At 41.6% G+C, this 22,968-nt stretch overlaps 2 protein-coding genes across 3 annotated transcripts; one reads left to right on the top strand and one right to left on the bottom strand.

The window, feature by feature from the left end:
* Positions 1–806: 806 nt before the first annotated feature.
* On the top strand, positions 807–11,499 carry eif3d (eukaryotic translation initiation factor 3, subunit D). Of its 2 annotated transcripts, none has more exons than XM_005469032.3 (16): positions 807–960; positions 2,810–2,935; positions 3,736–3,781; positions 4,131–4,267; positions 4,359–4,444; positions 4,534–4,606; positions 5,104–5,219; positions 5,301–5,433; positions 5,526–5,673; positions 6,158–6,288; positions 6,398–6,483; positions 6,623–6,752; positions 9,765–9,907; positions 10,097–10,289; positions 10,375–10,468; positions 11,381–11,499. In XM_005469032.3, the coding sequence occupies exons 2-16, from the start codon at positions 2,813–2,815 to the stop codon at positions 11,392–11,394; spliced, it is 1,653 nt and encodes a 550-aa protein (XP_005469089.1). In that variant the 5' UTR covers positions 807–960; positions 2,810–2,812; the 3' UTR covers positions 11,395–11,499. The 2 variants fall into 2 exon arrangements, with proteins under 2 accessions (XP_005469089.1, XP_003442557.1); XM_003442509.5 differs by having other exon boundaries at positions 5,098–5,219.
* LOC100709146 (amine sulfotransferase) lies at positions 11,156–14,727 on the bottom strand. Its single transcript, XM_013269797.3, has 6 exons — positions 14,538–14,727; positions 14,236–14,438; positions 13,513–13,639; positions 12,504–12,598; positions 12,235–12,406; positions 11,156–12,153 (listed from the first exon to the last, which is right to left on the bottom strand). The coding sequence occupies exons 1-6, from the start codon at positions 14,677–14,679 to the stop codon at positions 12,044–12,046; spliced, it is 849 nt and encodes a 282-aa protein (XP_013125251.1). The 5' UTR covers positions 14,680–14,727; the 3' UTR covers positions 11,156–12,043.
* Positions 14,728–22,968: the final 8,241 nt, after the last annotated feature.

Genomic DNA, 22,968 nt, shown 5'->3' with positions numbered 1-22,968 from the left:
CATTTAGTTTGTTTGGTTGTTTGTTTTTTGATATTTTCACGGCTGTTTAAATGTTTTATTTTGAAAAATGTGCCCGGAGCTGTAAATATATTTTGGACGTTTGTGGAGACCATGGGCGATCACAATGTAAAGTGCCCTCCTGTTGTCAAAGTGTGGAATTGCAGCACGGTTTTGACAAGAAAAGTTGTTAACTAGTTGTTAAAATCAAAATTTCTGAGTGATTGTTGTTGTGATTATTGAAAAACACGGCCACTGTTGACAAACCGCAGTATTTAAGTCTTTTTTGGAAACATGTTTTGATTGTGTCGTTGACCGTTAACAGGAACACATGTCCCATCGCTTGAAGTTGCTACCCTCTAGCGGTGACACCGCCGAACTGCACCACATAACAGCTGCCAAGTTAGAAGTGATAAAATAGCCTCACATCCGATGCGTTCTTTCAAAACAAAAAGACATGTAACTAGCGCAAAGGGATTTAAAAAAAATCTGGCTAAAAATAGGCTAAAAAAAATATAGTGATATGCAAAATTATACAACATACAAAGATCTACAGTATATCTGTATGACTGATTGTTGCATTTCTCTGTAACAATATAGCAAAATAAACTTAATAGGGTAGAATTTGAAAATAGCATTTCAAAAGACCATTCAGCCTTTCATTTGCTCTTTGGCCTAATTTTTAATATTTTTAATTATTAAAATTACACACATTAACTTGTATATTTTTTTAATCTTTTTCATGTAATCTGAAAATAGCAGTGATTTTATTTTTTTATGGAACGCTCATTTCAGACGACGGTAAAAACTGACGTACTACGCCGGCTGCTGCTGTAACACAGCAGGAAACACTGCGCTTTACGGCACTTCGCACTTCCTTTCATACCGGCGCTGTGTTGGGGCAGAGCAGCGTCAGAGCAACGACTGGATTAAAAGACTCCATATACTGACACAGAATTAACGGTAAGAGCAGAGAAAGCACGCACAGACGTGTGAAAAGCGCCTGTTTTTAGCAACGTTTTCAGTCAAATATCAGAGATTTGTGTTTACGCGCGTGACGCCCTCCACCCGGTTAGCTTAGCATTGCTAGCATGACCACCTGGCGGTGCCTAGTGTTAGCATTAGCCACGATGAGCTAACGGTGCAGAAAAAGCGTTTCAGTGCTGCTCTATTTCTTTTAAATAATTACACTGGCTGATCTCAAGTTAGCAACTGTATGTTTAGTCTCAGTATATCTAGTTTTTAATCAGCGATTGTTACCAATTGGCTGCAAAAAGCCCGTAAAGAACCCATTTATTCGTTTTTATTATCACAAATCTAAAAGATCAAATCAAACGATAGATAATGTTCTTGGACGTCCTAATGGTTGAAATCTTAGAATCGTAAATGTACCAGCAGTGAGGACCGATCATTACTTTATGTTGCAAACTTTAATGCAGCATCACTGGATGATGAAATGATCCACGTCAGGCCTACTGCGCACTCAATCTGCTTTGGAGATTGTCTTGATTGGTCTTTGTTCGTCGGTCTTAAAAGACACCGAGTTAGTAGGGGATGTTTTATTTTATCCACAGAGCGGTTCTTTGTTGGTGGGAGCATGCCAGATGTTATCGTGAAGGGCGTTCCCTCAACATAGAACCGGTTCCTTTACTCTGGTTTTTGAACTGTACCACTTAAACCTTACAAAGTAATATTTGACCCAGTTGTGGCCCACATTTAGGCTTGACCCTAGATAAGTATGTTTACATGAATGCAACCTCAGATCCATCTAAAATGGCCCAGATGTCCCACATGTGGGTCACTCATCATTTAAACCAGTAAAATACTGGCTTTGTGGCCTGTGGTTCATGTCTGGGGGTATGCAGCATTTGCTGTGTTGTAACTAAGCCTTGAGTGTCAAAAGTAGACCAGATTTCTACAGGTCAACCTGACCTGCACTAAAATAATTTGGGGTGCATCCACACGCATTCATCTTTGGTTAAAAGCCCTTCTGTTTCGATTTTGTTTTATTGTAATCACAAATCCGGCACCGCAGTATAGAAAGCCCACGCCCCCCTGCTGATTTAATTATAGAGTAACACAGACACCCTCCACCCACGTTAATAGCTGACAAAGGTGTTGGTTACATGCTTAGGCAACAGCTTAGACCATAGGATCCCAAGTGGTGTACCGCAGGATCCTATGTTAATCATACAGCTGCAATGACTGATTCACGAGCTATGTCAGTACTTTTTAGGCACTCATGTACCGTATTCTCTTTCTGTTTTTGTCAAAGGGATCCAAAATCTCTTTGTTGATAGATGGTAGGAAATATTACAGGGTGACACATTAAAAGCACTGAAACCACAACTAACCATCAGTTAGATCCACCACCTAAAGAAAAGAGAAATGTGGGAAGAAACTATCCCAAAGACTTCCTTATATTAGCTAATTATGCAGGAAATAAATGAAATAATAAAGCGAACAGGGTAATTGTTGTAAAGAAAATACTTATTGCAATTATTCCATTTTAACAATCAGTGGAAGCCAAGATTGTAACTAAAACTAAAATTTGTTTAACTGAAGAATCCCGTCACTGTTTAAATATGTTGTATTACAGCCATAAATCATAGAGTTGACTTTCAGGGGTCAGTGATGACTAGCCCACTGCGCAAGCTGATCAATGCCTGTTTCTTTTAGTGCATTGCTGAAGAAATCAGTGCTGCTCATTGCCTGAGACCCTGTATGTGTAATATCAGTCAGCTAGACCCAGAGGGTTTTTAATGTTTGGTCTCAGGTCTGATGTCTTTTTCCCTTTTCCCTCTGTCTTTAGGCCATGGCGAAGTTCCACGCCCCTGTGATCCAGGACAACCCGTCCGGCTGGGGTCCTTGTGCGGTCCCAGAGAAATTCAAAGACATGCCCTACCAGCCGTTCAGCAAAGGAGATCGTCTGGGAAAGGTTTGTGTTCAGTTCTGCTCGGAAAAAGGGAAAAAAGTTTTCCTGAGTTTAGTGCTGTGCAATATGACCAAAATCTCATATCCTGATATAAGAATTCTATCGTCCTGATAACGATAAAAATCACAAAAATGCAACATTTCCTGTAAATTCTGTGAATCTCGGGCAGCTCGACTTGTGTGAAGTGTTTCCAGCTGGGCGTTGTGTACCTGGAGTCGAGTGTTTTAACCGATGCATGAAACGATACATTTTTAGACATAAGTTGTAACAGCCGCCGTTTTCTTTGTGAGTATTTATTACACGGCGTGCTGCGGGGAAAAGTCTGTTCTAACGTTTGAGTCTAAGGTTTATTTTTTAGCACCTGACGGCTCTTTTTGCTTCTCATCCGTAAACTCTCTGCATACCCTTTCATGTGATTCAGTTTATTTTGAAAAGTCTCAACAGGATCTTGAGCTTTATTGTGAAAGGTTTATGTGGAAATAAACAAGCGGACACGCAATGGTTTTACCATCGTTGTTGCTAACGACTACGCATAAAAACAGGCGCTTGTCCGTCCGTAGTGTGGTTATATTAAATATAAAAGAAAGAGAGAACTTTAAGAAATTAATATAGCCACTACAGTGACCATCAAAACGATGAAACAATATTGCCGTAAATAGTTTATTTTGCGACACCACGAAACAAATGATAGCATAAAATGAAACGATAGACGTTTTTATATCGTCATCTGATATCTATCGTTACATCAAACAGCTCTACCTGAGTTTGTTTTTTACTTACTTTGTGTGTTTTGGGTCTGACAGGTTGCAGACTGGACTGGAGCTACTTACCAAGACAAGAGATACACAAGTAAGTCACAGCTGTACAAAATCTGCTTCATTTTACATTTTATTTAGCTGATTTTCTTTCAGATTTCCTTACATTTAAAATAAAGTTTTTAAATGAAAATAGACTTGAATAAAGCTGGTTTACGAGCGAATCTGTTATACCTAAATTATGTGGAAAAGTTTTGTCTTGTGTTTAATTAGGAAGTCAGCAGGATTAGAACACAACATCTCTTTTATTTATATGAGATCAGAATTTCTTCTCTTTTATTTTGGGATTTACTTTTCTGTTTGCACAAGCATTTCAAACATCATAAAATAAAATCTCCTCAATTTGCTGATTTCTTAATTGTTTATGTTTATTTTGTCCTCAGATAAGTATTCATCTCAGTTTGGAGGCGGCAGTCAGTACGCCTACTTTCACGAGGAGGATGAGACGAGCTTCCAGCTGGTGGACACCGCCAAGACCCAGAAGACGGCTTACCAGAGGAACCGCATGAGGTTTGCTCAGGTATGACAGATCATTGTCGAGTGGGTGATTTTTAAATGTTTTTAATTAAATTTCTAGGACTTTGGTAACAGGATGTTTTTTGTTTTCACAGAGGAACCTGCGCAGGGACAAAGACCGCAGGAACATGACACAGTTCAACATGCAGACGCTCCCGAAGAGCGCTAAGCAGAAAGAGAGGTGAGAGGAGAGCACATCTGAACGCTTTTGGTCACAGGCGGTGAAATCGCCACATCTTGAAGTTTGATCTCATGTTTTTGTCTTTTCAGAGAGCGAATGCGGCTGCAGAAGAAGTTCCAAAAGCAGTTTGGTGTCCGTCAGAAATGGGACCAAAAATCCCAGGTGTTTATTTACTGTTGAAATATAAATTCAATTTTTTGTGATGTGATAATGGGAAGGTTCATGTGTTTTTGCTTCAGGTTGTTTTAGATTTTTTCATTTTTATGACGTAAGCAATTAATCAAGAAAATAACTGGAAGGTAATCTGATACTGGAAGTCCAGAAAGAATATTGGCCCCAGCGTAAATTTAAGTTTCACACTCTGGCTGTTTCACAAATAAGCTTAAGAAGTAAATAAATCCCAGTGAGCCTGACCTCGTATCATTTAATATCGGCTAGTTTTGTAGTGCATCTTAGTCAAAGTAATGTCAGCATATGCTGCTTTAAATCTCAGCCCTCGCCAACAGTAAGAATTACATTTTTTCTGGTATGATTGCTTTTGTGGCTCAGATCATGTTTAAACCTATTTTTAAAGATAATGTGATCTCAAGATTTTAAGATGGACTCAAAGGTGTGTTTGTACCCTGGTGTGTAATTGCCTTCTGTTCATGAAGGCTCAGCTGAAGCCCAGAGACTCCTCTGTGGAGGTGAGGAGTGACTGGGAGGTGAAGGAGGAGATGGACTTCCCCAGACTGATGAAGATGAGATACATGGAGGTGTCTGACCCTCTTGACATGTAGGTGAACCTGAGCCTCTAATAGATTATTAGAGGGGGAAATACAGGTGATGATGAGGTTTCACTTCTCATTTCCTGCAGCGAGTGCTGTGGTGCTTTGGAGTACTACGATAAGGCCTTCGATCGAATCACCACCCGCAACGAGAAGCAGCTGAAGAGCATCAAAAGGATCTTCCACACTGTTACTACCACCGACGACCCCGTCATCCGCAAGGTACAAAATAAATTGCCTGAAAATGCATTGCTGTCTGAAGTCTGTGTTTGGCAGCTTTCTTACATGTTAATTTATTTATTTCCTCCCTCCAGCTGGCTAAGACTCAGGGTAACGTGTTTGCCACTGATGCCATCTTGGCCACCTTGATGTGCTGCACGCGCTCAGTCAACTCCTGGGACATCATCGTGCAGAGAGTGGGGAACAAGCTGTTCTTCGACAAGAGAGATAATTCAGACTTTGGTGAGCGACCTGCAGTCACCAGCAGCTGGTTTCACTCTGATGTTTTACACTTAGTTTTGCTTTGAGATGCAAGTTTAACTAAAGTTAAAGCCTGAGAGAACAGCTCATGACCCAGGTGTTTTTCTGCAGAGGAGAAAATTTGAAGGATTTTAATGATAATTCTTAACCCACTGTTTTATTTAACCGGGATTTTGTTTACTTGAATGTAACATATATTTTTGTACAGAAAATGGCATAAATGTCAGTTAAGCAACATAACACTTTGCTTTATCTGTATGTGGCTCCATTATATTTTATGGTGGGGAAATCCAACTATTTAAAGGAAAACAAAATCTCCTAGTGAGTGACAGCATTGACCCTGCTGTTAACAACCCTGAAAGACGTTCTCATTGTGGGGGAAAAAATGCCCCAAAACATTCAGGAGTGAACATGACTGAGTTCTATCAGACATACTGATGATCTGATCTCCAACTGTTCCCCTCAGATCTGCTAACTGTGAGCGAGACTGCCAACGAGCCTCCCCAGGATGAGGGCAACTCCTTCAACTCTCCTCGCAACCTGGCGATGGAGGCCACGTACATCAACCACAACTTCAGCCAGCAGTGTTTACGCATGGTACGAAGTCACATGATTGGAAGCCCCAACGCCTTTCTGTGCTAAGCTAAGCTAGCCTTACACAAAATTGGCTCATGAAAGTGAGTTGTCTTTGTTTTCTTTCTTTCAGGGTGGAGAGCGTCACAAGTTTCCTAACCCCAACCCATTTGTGGAGGAGGATATGGACAAGAGTGAGGTGGCATCTGTGGCTTACCGGTATGTTCAATAGCTTCAAACCAATTTGTAATTTCTCATCTTTCCAGCAGAACAGGAGGCTGATGTAACTGCAGTAGTAAATATTCCTGGATGTAATTCCTGCTTCCTCTCCAGCTGATAGTTTGTATTTGTGTTACAGGTACCGTCACTGGAAGCTCGGAGAAGACATCGATCTGATCGTCCGCTGTGAGCACGATGGTGTGATGACTGGAGCCAGCGGAGAAGTGTCCTTCATTAACGTCAAGACTCTCAATGAGTGGGACTCCAGGGTGAGATGGGAAACAGGTTTAATGAAGTAGAGCTTAGTCAGTCAGGCTCATCTGTCTGTTAGTCGAGGAAATGGCCTGAAATAATTAAAGCCCTTGCTAGGTGTGGCGTCTTCATGTGCTCAGCTTAAAATGTATTAGATATATCTCTTTGACAGTTTTTATAAAAACTTAGAAAAATAAGGAAAGAAGATTGTGATCTGGAGAAAACGAAAACGCCTAAACGGCAATTCCAAAAGAACAGAAATGTGTTTTTCTCAGCCTTTTTCACGTGCTTCTAAAAAACTGCTGCATTCTGTACTTCACATGTTTGACCACTAGATGTCAGCAAAAGGAAGTAGGACTGCTTCAGTGCTTCTGACCCTATGGTCAGAAGGGTTGAGTCTATTGTTTGTGGGTTGAGTCTACAGGGGAGTGCAGAATTATTAGGCAAGTTGTATTTTTGAGGAATAATTTCATTATTGAACAACAACCATGTTCTCAATGGACCCAAAAAACTCATTAATATCAAAGCTGAATGTTTTTGGAGTAGTTTTTAGTTTGTTTTTAGTTTTAGCTATTTTAGGGGGATATCTGTGTGTGCAGGTGACTATTACTGTGCATAATTATTAGGCAACTTAACAAAAAACAAATATATACCCATTTCAATTATTTATTTTTACCAGTGAAACCAATATAACATCTCCACATTCACAAATATACATTTCTGACATTCAAAAACAAAACAAAAACAAATCAGCGACCAATATAGCCACCTTTCTCTGCAAGGACACTCAAAAGCCTGCCATCCATGGATTCTGTCAGTGTTTTGATCTGTTCACCATCAACATTGCATGCAGCAGCAACCACAGCCTCCCAGACACTGTTCAGAGAGGTGTACTGTTTTCCCTCCTTGTAAATCTCACATTTGATGATGGACCACAGGTTCTCAATGGGGTTCAGATCAGGTGAACAAGGAGGCCATGTCATTAGTTTTTCTTCTTTTATACCCTTTCTTGCCAGCCACGCTGTGGAGTACTTGGACGCGTGTGATGGAGCATTGTCCTGCATGAAAATCATGTTTTTCTTGAAGGATGCAGACTTCTTCCTGTACCACTGCTTGAAGAAGGTGTCTTCCAGAAACTGGCAGTAGGACTGGGAGTTGAGCTCGACTCCATCCTCAACCCGAAAAGGCCCCACAAGCTCATCTTTGATGATACCAGCCCAAACCAGTACTCCACCTCCACCTTGCTGGCGTCTGAGTCGGACTGGAGCTCTCTGCCCTTTACCAATCCAGCCACGGGCCCATCCATCTGGCCCATTAAGACTCACTCTCATTTCATCAGTCCATAAAACCTTAGAAAAATCAGTCTTGAGATATTTCTTGGCCCAGTCTTGACGTTTCAGCTTGTGTGTCTTGTTCAGTGGTGGTCGTCTTTCAGCCTTTCTTACCTTGGCCATGTCTCTGAGTATTGCACACCTTGTGCTTTTGGGCACTCCAGTGATGTTGCAGCTCTGAAATATGGCCAAACTGGTGGCAAGTGGCATCTTGGCAGCTGCACGCTTGACTTTTCTCAGTTCATGGGCAGTTATTTTGCGCCTTGGTTTTTCCACACGCTTCTTGCGACCCTGTTGACTATTTTGAATGAAACGCTTGATTGTTCGATGATCACGCTTCAGAAGCTTTACAATTTTAAGACTGCTGCATCCCTCTGCAAGATATCTCACTATTTTTGACTTTTCTGAGCCTGTCAAGTCCTTCTTTTGACGCATTTTGCCAAAGGAAAGGAAGTTGCCTAATAATTATGCACACCTGATTAGGGCTGTTCGATATAACGATATATCTCGGATGACGAAAAATGTCTATCGTTTCATTTTACGCTATCGTTTGTTTCGTGGTGTCGCAAAATAAACTGTTTACGGCAATATTTTTTCATTATTTTGATGGTCACTGTAGTGGCTATATTAATTTCCTAAAGTTCTCTCTTTCTCTTATTTTTAATATAACCACACTACAGACGGACAAGCGCTTGTTTTTATGCGTTGTCGTTAGCAACAACGACGGTAAAACCACCTCGTGTCCGCTTGTTTATTTTCCACATAAACCTTTCACAATAAAGCTCAAGATCCTGTTGAGACTTTTCAAAATAAACTGAATCACGTGAAAGATGCAGAGTATTTACGGATGAGAAGCAAAAAAGAGCCGTCAGGTGCTAAAAAATAAACCTTAGACTCAAACGTTAGAACAGGCTTTTCCCCGCAGCACGCTGTGTAATAAATACTCACAAAGAAAACGGCGGCCGTTACGACCTATGTCTAAAAATGTATCGTTTCATGCATCAGTTAAAACACTCGACTCCAGGTACACGACGCCCAGCTGGAAACACTTCACGCAAGTCGAGCTGCCCGACATTCACAGAATTTACAGAAAATGTTACATTTTTGTGATTTATATCGTTATCGGACGATAGATGTCTTAATATCGGGATATGAGATTTTGGTCATATCGCACAGCCCTACACCTGATATAGGGTGTTGATGTCATTAGACCACACCCCTTCTCATTACAGAGATGCACATCACCTAATATGCTTAATTGGTAGTAGGCTTTCGAGCCTATACAGCTTGGAGTAAGACAACATGCATGAAGAGGATGATGTGGACAAAATAATAATAATTCTGGACTCCCTGTATTGTTGGCGACCAAGCTCTCCTACAGACACAGGTCCTTCCAGATGTTTCACCCCACACAGAATAGTCTATGCTGTGTTAAAAATAACCATGGTTGTACCTCTCAGCTGCATCTGTCTGATGTGTATTTTCAGTGAGTAAAAATCAGAGAAGTGGTGACAGATCTCCAGATTCAGACTCTGTGAAATACTGCTGTAATGAAGCAGTTTTGTTATTCCAGTTGCTTTTAAGGCATCCGCTACTAGAGCCACTCCTCTGTTCACAGGTTGTTAACCTCCAACTTTAGCTCAGTATTTGCTGTTCTGTTTATAAGCTTTGGTGCCTCTGATTTGTCTTGTCCTGTAGTATTGTAATGGTGTGGACTGGCGTCAGAAGCTGGACTCTCAGAGAGGAGCCGTCTTGGCCACCGAGCTGAAGAATAACAGCTACAAATTGGCGCGCTGGACCTGCTGCGCCATGCTGGCTGGATCCGAGTACCTGAAACTGGGGTGAGGAGCGAGATTCCGATTTTGTGTGTAAAAGAAGACGAGGCTAATTTAAATATTAAGATGCAGAAAAAGGTTTTTCTGTGACCGTTCAGTGATTGTGAGGAGCAATCCAGTTCCTTTTTGCAGTGCTCATAGGCCAAGACAGTAAGCTGGACTGACTGTCTCTGCATCACTCTGTGGTTTCTCCAGGTACGTTTCTCGGTACCACGTGAAGGACTCCGCTCGCCACGTCATCCTGGGCACCCAGCAGTTCAAACCCAATGAATTCGCCAGCCAGATCAACCTGAGCATGGAGAACGCCTGGGGAATCCTGCGCTGCGTCATCGACATCTGCCTCAAGCTGGACGAGGGCAAGTACCTGATCCTGAAGGACCCGAACAAGGTGAGCCGGCGCAGAGAGCAGAAGAACTGAAAGGCAGCCGGGAGGTGTGTGAGCTCACAAGCTATCCTGTGTTTCTCATCTACAGCAAGTGATCCGTGTGTACAGCCTGCCTGATGGGACCTTCAGCTCTGATGAAGATGAGGAAGAGGAGGAGGATGAAGAAGACGAGGAGGAAGAAGGTATGATTTAGCTCCTATTTTAAATAGAGGTTGAACTAAAGCTTGTGTGGGAAGCACAGGATGTTCCAGTTTAACATGTTGGTGCTGGTGGGAAAATGGTTTCTGTCACTGGTGTGTTAGCGGTGAATACAAGTGCCCTCATTGGTCAGGCCCACAAATGCCATTCGATTAACTAATTCATATTTTTAAATGGATTGTAATGCATGCTACATTTGCACATTCAGTGTTTGGTGCTTAAATTTGAGTGTTTTGTCACTTTTAGCCCATTTTGGTGTTTTACCCTCATTATGCAAGAAGTAACATTATCACATCTGTACTGGACCAGACTGCATGCTTAGTTGTCAGAGAACAGATATAAACTCTGTAAAAAATACAAGAAACTGTTGGAATTTGTTAAATTTATCACATTTTCTCTTAGTGTTTTAGTCTTTTTATAAAACTTAATTCTTAAGTCTGTTTCTGCGGTTGAGAAGGTCTTTTTCTCTCCAGTGGCTCCCTTTTGCTACATTGACAAGAAACATGATGATTATGAAATGACCAGTGGTTATGTTTTTTTAACATAAATTTTTATTTATGATTGCTGTCATTGTTTTTGCACACTTTTTTTGGAACATGCAATCACATGAACCTCTGGGGTCACAATTAAGTTACTCATAGTTAAAAAGGAAAAAAACAAAAAGTAGCCTGTAACCTCAAAGAAACATTTTAATGTTTTTTTTTTGTTTTTTTTTAACAGCTCATCTTTCAAATGCTATAAATTAAATGATTCAATTCCAGGATGAAGAAAGGCATTTGTCTGCACATTCTTATGTTTTGTTTTTTAATTATAAATTCCAAAGTTTGTGTCTTTGGTTTTTGAGTGTTCATATATCAGATTTTTCTTGCATTTATGTTGAACCCTTTTCATTTCAGATGATGATAATTGAAGTGTGGAGTCGGCTTCAGTGACCAAAACAGCCTTGATCCTTCACAGAGAAACAAGTGAATTCCTTTTGACATTCAATAAAGGCAATAGCAGATTATACAACTACTTTTAATGTCTTGTGTTTTATTTCCTGTACTCGAGTTCAAAACATGTCATAAAGCATTTTATAGCTGAACACAACAGACACAACACTGAGCTTGATAAATGAGGATAAACGAGGAGTGGATGTGACTGAAAACTGCTTGCTCATGGGCAGAGTAGGCAGAAGATGCTCAAATATAATCTGAAGCAAGTGACTGAACATAAACTCAGGAAAATGTTTGCAAAGGACAAGTCTGAAACTTGTAACGCTCTCCACCCTAAAAGTTGGTTGTGTTTGATTTTTTTTGTAAAAGAAGAAAATGAATTTACTTAGTATTTGAATAACAGCTACTATGATTTTCTTTTCTTTTTTTACAACACTGATGGGATATTTTTGTCACCATAATGAACGGACAGGTGGACACCCAAGTTTGTAAATGTGATGACCTGAGAATGAAGCCACACAGGATTTTCAAATTGATAACACAGGTGTATCTACTAGGAGGCCTGAGGTGTACCACATGCCACTGCCAGTATTTTTACTGGGAGACGCTGAAGAGCTGCTCTGCTTATTCCCAGATGAAGCTCAAAGGCAAATCACCAAGTTTCTCCCGAAGGACTTGATCCACTCTTTCACTCTGTGCAACAGTCAGTGTGTTCTTCCAGTTTCCAATCTGACCTGTAATGAAGACAAAAACACAACACCTGATACCCTGATATCAAACTTTTGTGCACAGCAGCTGCAGGTCTGTTATGTTACCTTTACGCAGGAATTTCCCACTGAACTGCTCTGGTGGAAGATGCTCAAAGTTTGCTTTCGAGTCATTCTTCATGTTCTCAAACTTAGCTTTTTCCACAACTTGACTGATGGCGGCTTCAGTCAGGTTTATCCCTAAGAAGTTGCAGATCTTCTTCACTGATGCTTTCAGGTCCTGAAATAAAAGCAAGAACGCAACAGAAAAAGAACCTTAAACTCTGCCAGATTTGAGTGTTTCTAATGAACAACAAAAGTGTGAAGAAACATCTTACCAAAATCATTTCCTCGTAGGTCAGGAAGAGGATGTTGTACTGCTCTCTGTTTAAATACCACTCCCTGACATGGTCAAACCAGGATGATGCAAAAACTGTATAGCAGCATAAGGCATCTGGTCATTTGGCATTTTAATTTAAAATCAAGTGTCTGTTGACTATATTTACCCCACTAGAATTCTAATACCAGCAGCATGATAACAGGTGGAGGAAGAAAAAAGGGTTTTGTTACACAAACAAATATCTTTTTGGAGTTTTTGTTTTAACAGTAGATGTGGAACGGCACGGTCCTCTTTGCAAGTGGTCCTCTTCGGATGTTAGAAGCTAACTTGGAGTAAGTCACTTACAGCCACAAGACTAAACTTTTATCAAAAGCAAAATGCTAGAACAAAGTCAGTGCTTTAGGAAATCTTTCACTTTGATTTAATTTGGATTAAAGTGAAGTAAAGTAAATTAATGATACCAGAATGTCAGTGATTTAAAGGGTCGAAAGAGGAATGATTCAAAAGATTTCAAGCTGTTATTGTGTGACTCACCTCTGTTTGCTTAGGAAAGACACAAGCACAGGTAGGTGGGTAGAACGTTCTTTGCGTTTAGGGCCCATTTTCCAAATAACCTGTCAATGATTTCTGTCTCTTCAACTCTGAGAAATTGTCTTATCTGCTAATTGCTTAATCTGGTGAAAAGCTTTTACAATGTCAAGAGTCAAATAACTTAGGTACCACTGTTTTAATTTGTAAAGTAACTAATAGATATGCAGTATGTGTCATATCAAAAGTATTTTTGTGAAATGCTATGTGGAAGAAGTATAAAGCCATATAATTTTTTTCTATATGGATGTGCTATTATCCGTTAGTCTGTGCACTTGGGTAAGTTTGTCAAACTCAGTTCAGTTTGAAATAATCAATTTCAGTTCTTCCTGATCACATTGATATCTGTTATCATTTATCAGACCTGGACTCTTCTTGGTCATCATCATTAGGCAGATAGTGGAGATGAGGACACATACCGTTTCCCGTCAGGTACCACTCGAAAAACTGAGCAAAGCTCTCAGGAGTCTCAAGGTCTGCAAGGGCTTTGCTGAAGTGATAATAAGACACCATGTTGTCCTTTGGATTCCTCATCAAATACACAATCTGACATAAAAACAAAACGAAAAAACAGAATCCATGTCACTTTCATAATCACTCATTCTTTAACAATATCTTGAGTTTGAGCAGTTTATTAATTTCTACCAGTTTTAAGAGTTGTTTTACATATAAAGTTTTATATATAAAGTTGTTTTATGAGCAACTTGTTTTTATTGACTGTATATAAAAGCTAGATGTTGTCACCATAAGGTGACCCATTGATAAGGAAACCACATTTTGAAGCTTCATTTGAGCATTCTAGTGTTTGTTTTTTTCTACTCAGGAGTGTCTATGTTTCAAAAAGCTGTGTGCTAAGTTATCAGCAACATGATAATTAGTGCTATGCAACTGACTAAGAAAAAACATCTGAATTTCATATGAACTTGTTACAAATACTGCTTCTAATCCTTTAATGCCATTCCTTAACAATAAAACTTCAATAAAATGTTGCTTTTCTTTAACAAATGTATCTATCATTTCATACAATTACACTCATAAATACTGAACAAATTATATTTGTTAACCACTTAAAGAACTTTGTCATACTACATCTCTAAACCTGCTCTTTCTTCTGGCTGCTTGAGCGTCTATACAGCTCTGACCTTTGCCTTCTTGTCCATCAGTCCTGGAGGCATGAGAACGTGGGAGAAATGTGATGTGAAGAGTCGTGGAGAGGGGCGACAAGTGTATGCACCCCCTGTGAACTCCAGCCATGGCATCTTCTCTGAGTTGGTAGAATATTCATTCACATGCCCATCCAGCTCATAGATAGAAGTGATGATCTGCTGACCCCATATGGTGCCTGCTGAGGAAAAATGTATTGGATATTATATCTAACCAGTGGATCACTCTGGACAGAATAAAACTGCAAAATAATGGGATGCTACAGAGATTTCTCACTGACCTGACTTTGGATAAGACACGAGGAAGACATCGCTGTGTCTTATTTCAAGACTCTGAAGAGATTCTATGTACTCTGCAGTTGTGCTATTGGAGAGAAAGTTGTAGTTCTTATACTGGCAGAGACGGTTACTATACTGCTCCATCTTAGTTCTGAATCCCACAGACAGATAAGGAGAAGAGACACAGTTTATGTAGTTCTTCACCCCATGTGACAATAGTCTGAACAACTATAGTTAATGTTGAACTAAAGTGTTAAGCAGTTAGGTGTTACTTCTAGTCAAAACACTTCCTAGACAATTTTTGTGTTTGTGGAAAGCCCCAGACATCCAGAGGGCCCCCAGATCAGGAGACCCAATGCAGGGACAATTGTGGCCCCCACTCATAGATGAGCAGAGAATAGCCCTCTGCTCATGCAAAACTGGGGTGCCTCCCCTAGTTTTGCATATGACAGGTTTGTTTATTAAAATAAGCTAGCATTAACACTTTGAGCATAGTTACAATGAACATTGCTTAGAAATTCTAAAATTGAATATATTGCATAGTGTTAGCCCCCCAATAAAAAATAGTCAAGCCCATCGCGCAGACTGGCTTTATTTCTTGTTGTCAGTATAACACGTTATGGTATAACGGTGTTTACAAAATGTGTGCATAAAAAAAGAAATCCTGCACTCAAAATCTTACCAAGTATATTTGTCTTATTTCAAGTCAAGATATCTTGTATTAAGTGAAAAATCTGCCAATGAAACAATTATCTAATTTTTCTCTAGTTTCAAGATTTACTGTCTTGAAACAAGTTCATATGCTTACTGGAATGTTGCTTTGTAGCTGTTTTTGTCTAGTTTTAAGTGTAATGAGATATTTTGACTAGAAATAAGACAAATATACTTGGTAAGATTTTGAGTTTTTGCAGTTTGGTTTGGTAGAAATTAATAAACTGCTCAAATTCAAGTTATTGTTAAAGAATGAATAATTTTGAAAGTGGCATGGATTCTGTTGTCATTTTGTTTTTTATGTCATATCGTCTATTTGATGAGACATCTAAAGGAAAACATGGTGTCTTATTATCACTTCAGCAAAGTCCTTGTAGACCTTGAGACTCCTGAGAGCTTCGATCAGTTTTTCGAGTGGTAAATTTTTCAATGGTGCCATGTGGGGTTAAGGAAAATGTTTTTGTTATCATATAACCAGCAGCATACATATTGTATTAACCAAGTATAGCTTTAGACTATATTAAGAAGAGCAAACATACTGGCAATTTGTAACCCTTGCTAAAGGAATGGTTATAATTATTTTATGTTCACTTCATACACATTGCATCCTGTGCTTTTTAAAAGAGTTGTGGCTCGGTCTGCTAATTGAAGGTCAAAAGCTTTTGGCTGGCGTTATGATCAGCCAATCTACTGTGATGTTGACTAAGAGCTGTGGAAGGAATTGCATGCACGCTTACAACACATTTATACCAGGTTATTCTTTATTATCCTTATCTTTATTACCATTTATATCCTTATACTAGGCAGAAGATTCAGTTTTGAGTAGTGACATTTAGGACAGTTCAAGTGAAACATTGATTCAATATGCTACATATGCAGTTTTAGATTGATACACATACGAGAGTGGCCTCTGTCTGGTTATGAGTCTTAGTAGGCGAGGTGAGAGGTGAAACTAAGTGCATCTGAGGACACACACACACACACACACACACACACACACAGTAGTTAGATTCATTTATAGGTAAGAGTTTAAACATATTTTGCTTATGACTGCAAATTGTGCCTGCAAAAGTACCGTTTGTTGCAGAACGTGGGCCTGATGTTCCAGAGAGATAAGCGAGCATCTGTTGGTGACAGGAAGACACCTGGGATCGAGACGAGAGATGATGTTCTTTTCAAACTGTGTCAAAAGTCATTAACAGATGTTTACGGTTTTGGATTGACGTATGCATGTATGGTATCTGCTTAATGCAAAGGGGGCGTTGTATTACCCCCAAGGGTATAAAACCTTTGTTCCATGTATTGTTAAGTGAGCTCAACGCTGATTCTGCTCAGTGTTTTGTCTCCCACACGTGTGTTCATTAAAATTGTCGTTTGACTACCTCTTGGACCAGAGTTGTTATTTTAGATTTCCTCCGGTACCCCTCCTTCAATATTTTGAACCTTAACATTTTGGGGGCTCGTCCGGTGGTATTAAGGAGGGAGAGGAGAGTTGGAGACCAGGTCGGAGAGGGTCCGAGGCGGTCAAGCGGACAGGCGCGAGCCAGTGGTCGACAGTGAGTGGGCATAAGCCGGCATACATCAAAAGGTAGGCACCACCTGTTGATTTTCTGTCCAAAGTGTGTCAAATTGGGCTGTTAAAATTAAAAAGTCTGCTCACTGAAAGTACTGGTGAATGTCTGTTTTGATTTTGGTGAAAATCTCATGAGAATTGAAGTTGAACATGATAATGAAACGTTGAAAGTGACAGTACTGAGGATTTATAGCAGTTGGACTGCTAACAGAACTTAAAGCAGTTGGACTGCTAACAGAATTTAAAACAGTTGGACTGTTAAGTGAGTTTAGTATAATAGGTAATTAATAATAGATCATGTTTAAGGGATAGATTCCCGATTGGCAAGACGGTTGGACCGGCTTCGGTCATATACTTCGTGTGAAGTTGTGATGGTTGTTTTAAATTAAGGTAAATTTTTGAAGGATAGCAGTTGGACTGCTGAGAAGCGCATTGTCCAGAGGTAACGCTTGCCGAGGGTGCGGACGCGCACCTTTGTCCTCTACGAGGGATAGTCAGTTGGTCACTGTGGAGCTTGGGGCACTCCAGAATAACTAGTGATTGGATCACTTGACCGTTTGGAATGGTATTTGCGCTTTTTTGGGTAGCAAAGCTTGGAGCTTGGGCGTTGGACGCTTTTAAATGTGAGTTAGGGACCTTAGAGATTAGGCCGGAGACAGTTTGGAACTGAAGACTGGTTAATTGATTACAGAAAAGTTGGACTTTATCCGCTGGGTGGTTAATTTAAATTTGTCAAAATTGTCTAGGTGTTAAAATGTCAGGCCTGATATTTGTGGTTGTGATTACTGGACGTCGTTGTAATATAATGTAAAAAGATTTCTGTTTGTAACAAGCCTGTGATTCTGACAGCGCGCTAACTAAGATGCTGTTTTTGTTCATTATGATAGTATACATGGGGCTTTGATTTATTGCTGTGAAAATGTGATTGATGACTGAGTTTGGAATATTGTTGTTGTGATGCGAAGCTGCATGTTTTAAAGTTGAAGCTGTTTTATTTTAAGCAATACATAACTGGTGTTATAAACGTTTGAGTTTTCTTGTCGCTCTTATCTGAGGCTACAAACAAACAGATAGGTATTTCTGATAAACCCAGTCATTTTTAACGTGCATGATAATGCATGGTGTATTTAGGTATGACATACTGTAGTCCATGCTGTGGTTATAGGAGTGTTTATAAAATTTGATGAACTTCGGTGATTAAATCTGAAAGATAAGACAAACCGAACAAAATTTGATTAAATAATTTGAGTTTGTTAAGCGGAAGGTCATCCAATAATGTCGAGCTGTAGCATACTGAGATATCAGAAGGGAATTGTTAAAGAAGAATGAGCTGTCTTGATGCGGAGAAAGTGGAGTGGTCATCCTTTCAGGATCGAATGATGCTCCGCCTCTGTGGTCAAGTTCAGACATAGGGAATAATAGGGAAAGGACAGGACAGTGAATTTTGAGCCAAAGCCAAAGCCTAATATGCCTCTAATTGCAGGACCTAAACATGAGCCAGTCTATCGCGCATATAAGGTGAGAGATTTGGAAGCATTGGTTAAACAACTTCCTCCAATCACTGAGGGCGCAGCGAGCTGGCTGAGGAAGCTAGGCACACTGACCGAAGGGGAGGAACTCGCGATTGGTGACTTCCGTGCCCTGGGGGGACGCTGTATGCTGGGTGGTGGATTAGCAGATGTAGAGAAAATAGCTGAGACCACTGAATATCCTAATGATGTGCCCTACTACAGACTGCAAAGTAAATTAGCAGATGCAGTCAGAGAAAAATATCCAACACCTAATACTGGAGCCATACCAAAAATCATTTGGGATTCAAAGCACACACCCGGTGAGTTTTTAGCAAAGGCCAAAGAGCAGTGGCTGTCACAGACGGGCATACATCCTGGCCAGGAGGGGGAGCATCGGGCGTGGTTCCGTGCTGCCGTGCTGGCAGGCCTGCCCAGTCAAGTTACAGCTGACTTAGAGAAAAATCCAGATTTTGCAGTGGCAGATTCTGTGCAGTGGGAGAGACACGTGACCCACCGGCTTCAGCAGGAGCAGGATATGGCGAACAAACAGAAGAAAGAATTGGAGGAGGCACAGGCATGGTTGGTCAAGTTACAGCTGGCAGAAGCAAAAAGTAAGGCCAGTGAGAAAAAGAAGGAGGAAAAGGAGAGCGCCAAGAAAATAATGATGGCAAGGCCCCAGCCTGAACCGGTGCCTGAATGGCCAGATCTGGACCTGAACCTCTACCCTGATGACCGCTGGCCCGTCAATGCACCAAGGCAGCGCCAACCTAGAGGGAATAGGGGAACCGGTGGACCACAGAGAGGGTGTGGTGGGTCCGGCGGGGGCGGACAAAAGGTTCGGAGTGCAGGGAATCCCAATAGTGTCTCCTGGAATGCGTGTTTGAGATGTGGAGCAGAAGGACACTGGGCCCGAAACTGCCCTGAACTGCCCCAGAGCTATCAAAGGCGAGGCTACCAACCCAAGGCACATGGAGCTCCAAGAGGAGGCGGTGCTTACAGGGGAGCACATCAAGCTCCGAACCCAAATGCAGCACCAGTCGCCCAGTACCCAGTGGCTGACTGGGGCTGGGAGGGGGAGCAGTACTGACAAAGCCTGGAGAGACCGGACAGTGTGGGGATGGCAGAACCCTTGCTGTCGATGTCCGTGGAAGGCACAGAATTGTCCTTCCTGGTGGACACTGGAGCAACATACTCAACACTGAGAGCCACATCAGACAGAACAACACTCTCCTGTCACACGGTTGATGTGGTGGGTTTTTCCAGGGTTCCAATGACTCTGCCGCTAACTGATCCAGCATTGACAAAGCTGGGAAAACAGACTTTGAAACACCAATACGTGGTGTCACCGCAGGTGGCCGTAAATCTCATGGGCAGGGATCTGCTTGTGAAGCTGGGAGCCACAATCATGTGCTCTGCAGATGGACTGACTGTTACTCTGCCTGGAGGAAAAGAGTTCCCGTGCCTGGGAATACATTCAAAGACTCAATACCTAGTCCAAGACTGAACAAGCCACAGCCGACATCTACTGGGGAAGGCTAGTGGAAGAAGGCATCCTGAGACAATTTCAGCTCTGGAGACCCTGGATAATGAGCCTGGCAGTCTATTCCCCGCCCAGAGACCCACACCACGTCATTCTCTTTTATGACAGGGAAGATGATGACACGTACCGAGAACACTTCCAGTCTGAGCTAGAGGGTCAGACCTGGAAGGTGCACTCTAAAAACATTTATATTGGACCAGAAGGTGTGGCCGCGACTGTGAAATTGACAGATGAACAATTGCCTTGGTACAATGTGGGAGAGGATTCAGCCCCCCACATTACATTGGCGGTCCATGACGGTCATGACGCGAGGGATCTGGGACCAATGGTCAAGCGAGCGCTGGATGACGCTTGGTGGCAGTCCACGCAAATTCCTAATGTTTCATATGCCCCAAAATGCAAGACATACCGGATCACTTGTGTATGTGATGACACAGTGGTACTTGAACATAAAGAGATTTCCAGAACACATGGTAGGGAAAGAACTGATCATTCTGATGCTGTTGCTGAATTGTCTAAACTGCCTGATAGTCTGTGGTCCAAAGGGCCCACGGACGTTGGTTTGGCTGCTTGTTCGCCTGTTCTGTCCCAGCTCAAGTCGGACGTACCAATTAACAGACCGCAGTACAGACATAAACCAGAAGCTGATGCAGGGATTGCAGAAACCATTGAAGGGCTGTTGCAGGTAGGAGTGTTAGAGCCATCGCACTCACATTGGAACACACCTATTTTGCCAGTAGAGAAGCACGGGACAGGAAAGTACCGTATGGCGCATGATTTGAGAGCCATTAATGCCATACTGCGTACTGACACTGTGCCTGTACCAAACCCATACACAGCTTTAACAGCAATCACATGGGATCAAAAGTGGTTCACCTGTATTGACCTAGCGAATGCATTCTTTTGTCTCCCATTGCATGAGTCACTCAGAGACATTTTCTCATTTACATACAGAGGCCGAAAATTCAGGTACACCCGGATGCCACAAGGCTTTGCATTATCTCCAGGCATTTTCAATCAGGTGCTGAAAGAGGCCCTGGCTCCGTGTCAGCTGCCTGAAGGATGTTGTTAGGTCTAATTGTTGAATGTTGCCATTGTGTTTCTTAAATTTGTACAGTCTTAGTTCAAGCAGTATTATCAAAGCCATTCCTTTGATCCTGAGCACCTCTAACCACTTTGTGTTGGGGGAGGTTTTATTGTAGATACATCCTATCTGAAAGATCTGTTTCTTGTGTTGTAAGCGTCCTGCTTTTATGACCCTTTTGGTCAGCAGGAGGTCACACAAACGCACCCCCAAAACACACACACACACACACACACACACACATTCCTACTTACATACAGAAGTTCACACATATACATACAAAGCCTTGTCTTAGAACCATGTGAGTGTTGCTTTGCTGTGTGAACTGTCTCTCAATAAAAGGCAGCAGGAGGAGGCCATCGTCGGGGTCATTTTTGTGCTGGACACAGATGAGGCCTCCCTTGCGCAAGTAATCGATCGATCGCTGACTGTCTTGTTTTATTTCATGATGAATAAGTCTCTAGAATTAGCGGGTTTGTGGGAACAGACCCAACATTTATTTGGTCCTTCGGAGCCGGAACCTAACACATCGCATCCACCACGAGGAGAGGGAGAGGATGCCACCGCAACATCTGGGATGATTGACGGAAAGCCCTGGTGCCTTGATGCTTGTCACCAGGCCGGAAAGTTTGCGTCTGAACTCCCCTCGGGATGGATGGCGATTGACGGGATACAGAGACTCTTCCCATGAACGGAAACAACACGAACAGTAAGTACAGAAGGCCTTAGAGAGCGGCTACGTGACCCTGCGTTGAACGCAGGTACGGGAGCGCGCTAGCCGCGTGAGAGAGACGCAGGCTTCTCCGCCATGTGGGCCGTGGAGACAACCTAGGTTCGGTGACTCCGCCGTGAGGAGTGTTCGGAATCTCCGCCATTTGGGGCATTTGGAGAGTGTCCAACGGTTGAATTCTCCGCCATATGGGGCGTTTGAGAGTTTTCAACAGAGAGCGTTAGCTGTGCGTGTAGACGCAAGCGATAGGCCTATGTTGTGTGTGTGCGGGCCAGACGTGGTCTGCGTGAGTGTGAGCGTGTCTGGTGTGAAAAGGTATCCAGCTGGGGCAGACGTGATTCTGCAGGTCACCTGCCCAGCGGACGAAGAAATAACATAGTTGTGTGGTGAATGATAGCACGAACAGTGTTTGGTGTTTCTCAGCCTGAAAGAGCTGTAATGCTACTTTCTGTTTATGGGAGAGAGAGAGAGAGAGAGAGAGAGAGATGTGTGTGTTGTTTTAAGCAGTGATGGGATTAATGAAAATGTGATGAGAGAGGAACACAAAAACATACAGAAAATACATCAACCATACTAACCCTGCATGTATATACAATAAGAAGTTTTACCATGGCACACATTTGGTTACATGAGAAGAAACTTATTATGTGATGAGACAACAGGGTTATGCTGTATGTTGTGTGTGGCTGATTGGATGAATGTTTGAGATTGATCTAGCTGTTGATTTGTCTTTTGTTAGTAAGTTGAGCCTGCCAAATGGGTTGTTATGATTTATCCCCCTGGCATGAAGAACACGTGTCATGACTTAAACAAGGCCTTTCTTTCCTTTGCTTTCCTTTCTTTTTATTTTGTTACTTTCATGGTGCACTGAAAGTTTCGGTTGATGATCTCTGTTTGAGCAGATATCCACGATTAGAACAGAAGCGTTATACGACTCGTCGTCGAGAAAACTGTTGCAAAGTGAGTTTCTCCAAAAATTAAAATGGGCTCGGGAGAAAGCCACTTATTTGGGACAATCAGAAAACAAGTCCCTGCCAAAAAGGATTCAGCGATGTAATCCGATTCTAAAGTTTTTCTTTTTCTTTTGAAATGATGTAATTTTTTTTTTTTGATGTCTGTGGGCGGAAATCAAAATGCGACGATAATTTCCACTATCAGCAAAAGAAAGAATGGATGAATGAATGAATGAATGAGTGGAAAAATTGACTGACTGACAAAGCTGACAAGACTGACTGACTTAACACCATTGTGTGAAGTTAACCCCCACCTGACAAAGGTGTGGCT

This window comes from Oreochromis niloticus, linkage group LG4 (genome assembly GCF_001858045.2).
Source record: "Oreochromis niloticus isolate F11D_XX linkage group LG4, O_niloticus_UMD_NMBU, whole genome shotgun sequence".
NCBI classification, from domain to species: Eukaryota; Metazoa; Chordata; class Actinopteri; order Cichliformes; family Cichlidae; genus Oreochromis; species Oreochromis niloticus.
This window is presented reverse-complemented; position numbering and strand designations above follow the sequence as displayed.

What these genes read in the sequence shown, in the direction of transcription:
- eif3d (XM_003442509.5), top strand. Translation starts at nt 2,813, where the DNA reads ATGGCGAAGTTCCACGCCCCTGTGATCCAGGACAACCCGTCCGGCTGG. An exon ending in AGCGCTAAGCAGAAAGAGAG is followed by an intron (nt 4,445 to 4,533) that starts GTGAGAGGAGAG and finishes TTGTCTTTTCAG; the next exon opens with AGAGCGAATGCGGCTGCAGA. An exon ending in GCCAGCAGTGTTTACGCATG is followed by an intron (nt 6,289 to 6,397) that starts GTACGAAGTCAC and finishes TCTTTCTTTCAG; the next exon opens with GGTGGAGAGCGTCACAAGTT.
- LOC100709146 (XM_013269797.3), bottom strand. Translation starts at nt 14,679, where the DNA reads ATGGAGCAGTATAGTAACCGTCTCTGCCAGTATAAGAACTACAACTTT. An exon ending in CCTACGAGGAAATGATTTTG is followed by an intron (nt 12,407 to 12,503) that starts GTAAGATGTTTC and finishes CTTTTATTTCAG; the next exon opens with GACCTGAAAGCATCAGTGAA. An exon ending in TGGGAAATTCCTGCGTAAAG is followed by an intron (nt 12,154 to 12,234) that starts GTAACATAACAG and finishes TCTTCATTACAG; the next exon opens with GTCAGATTGGAAACTGGAAG.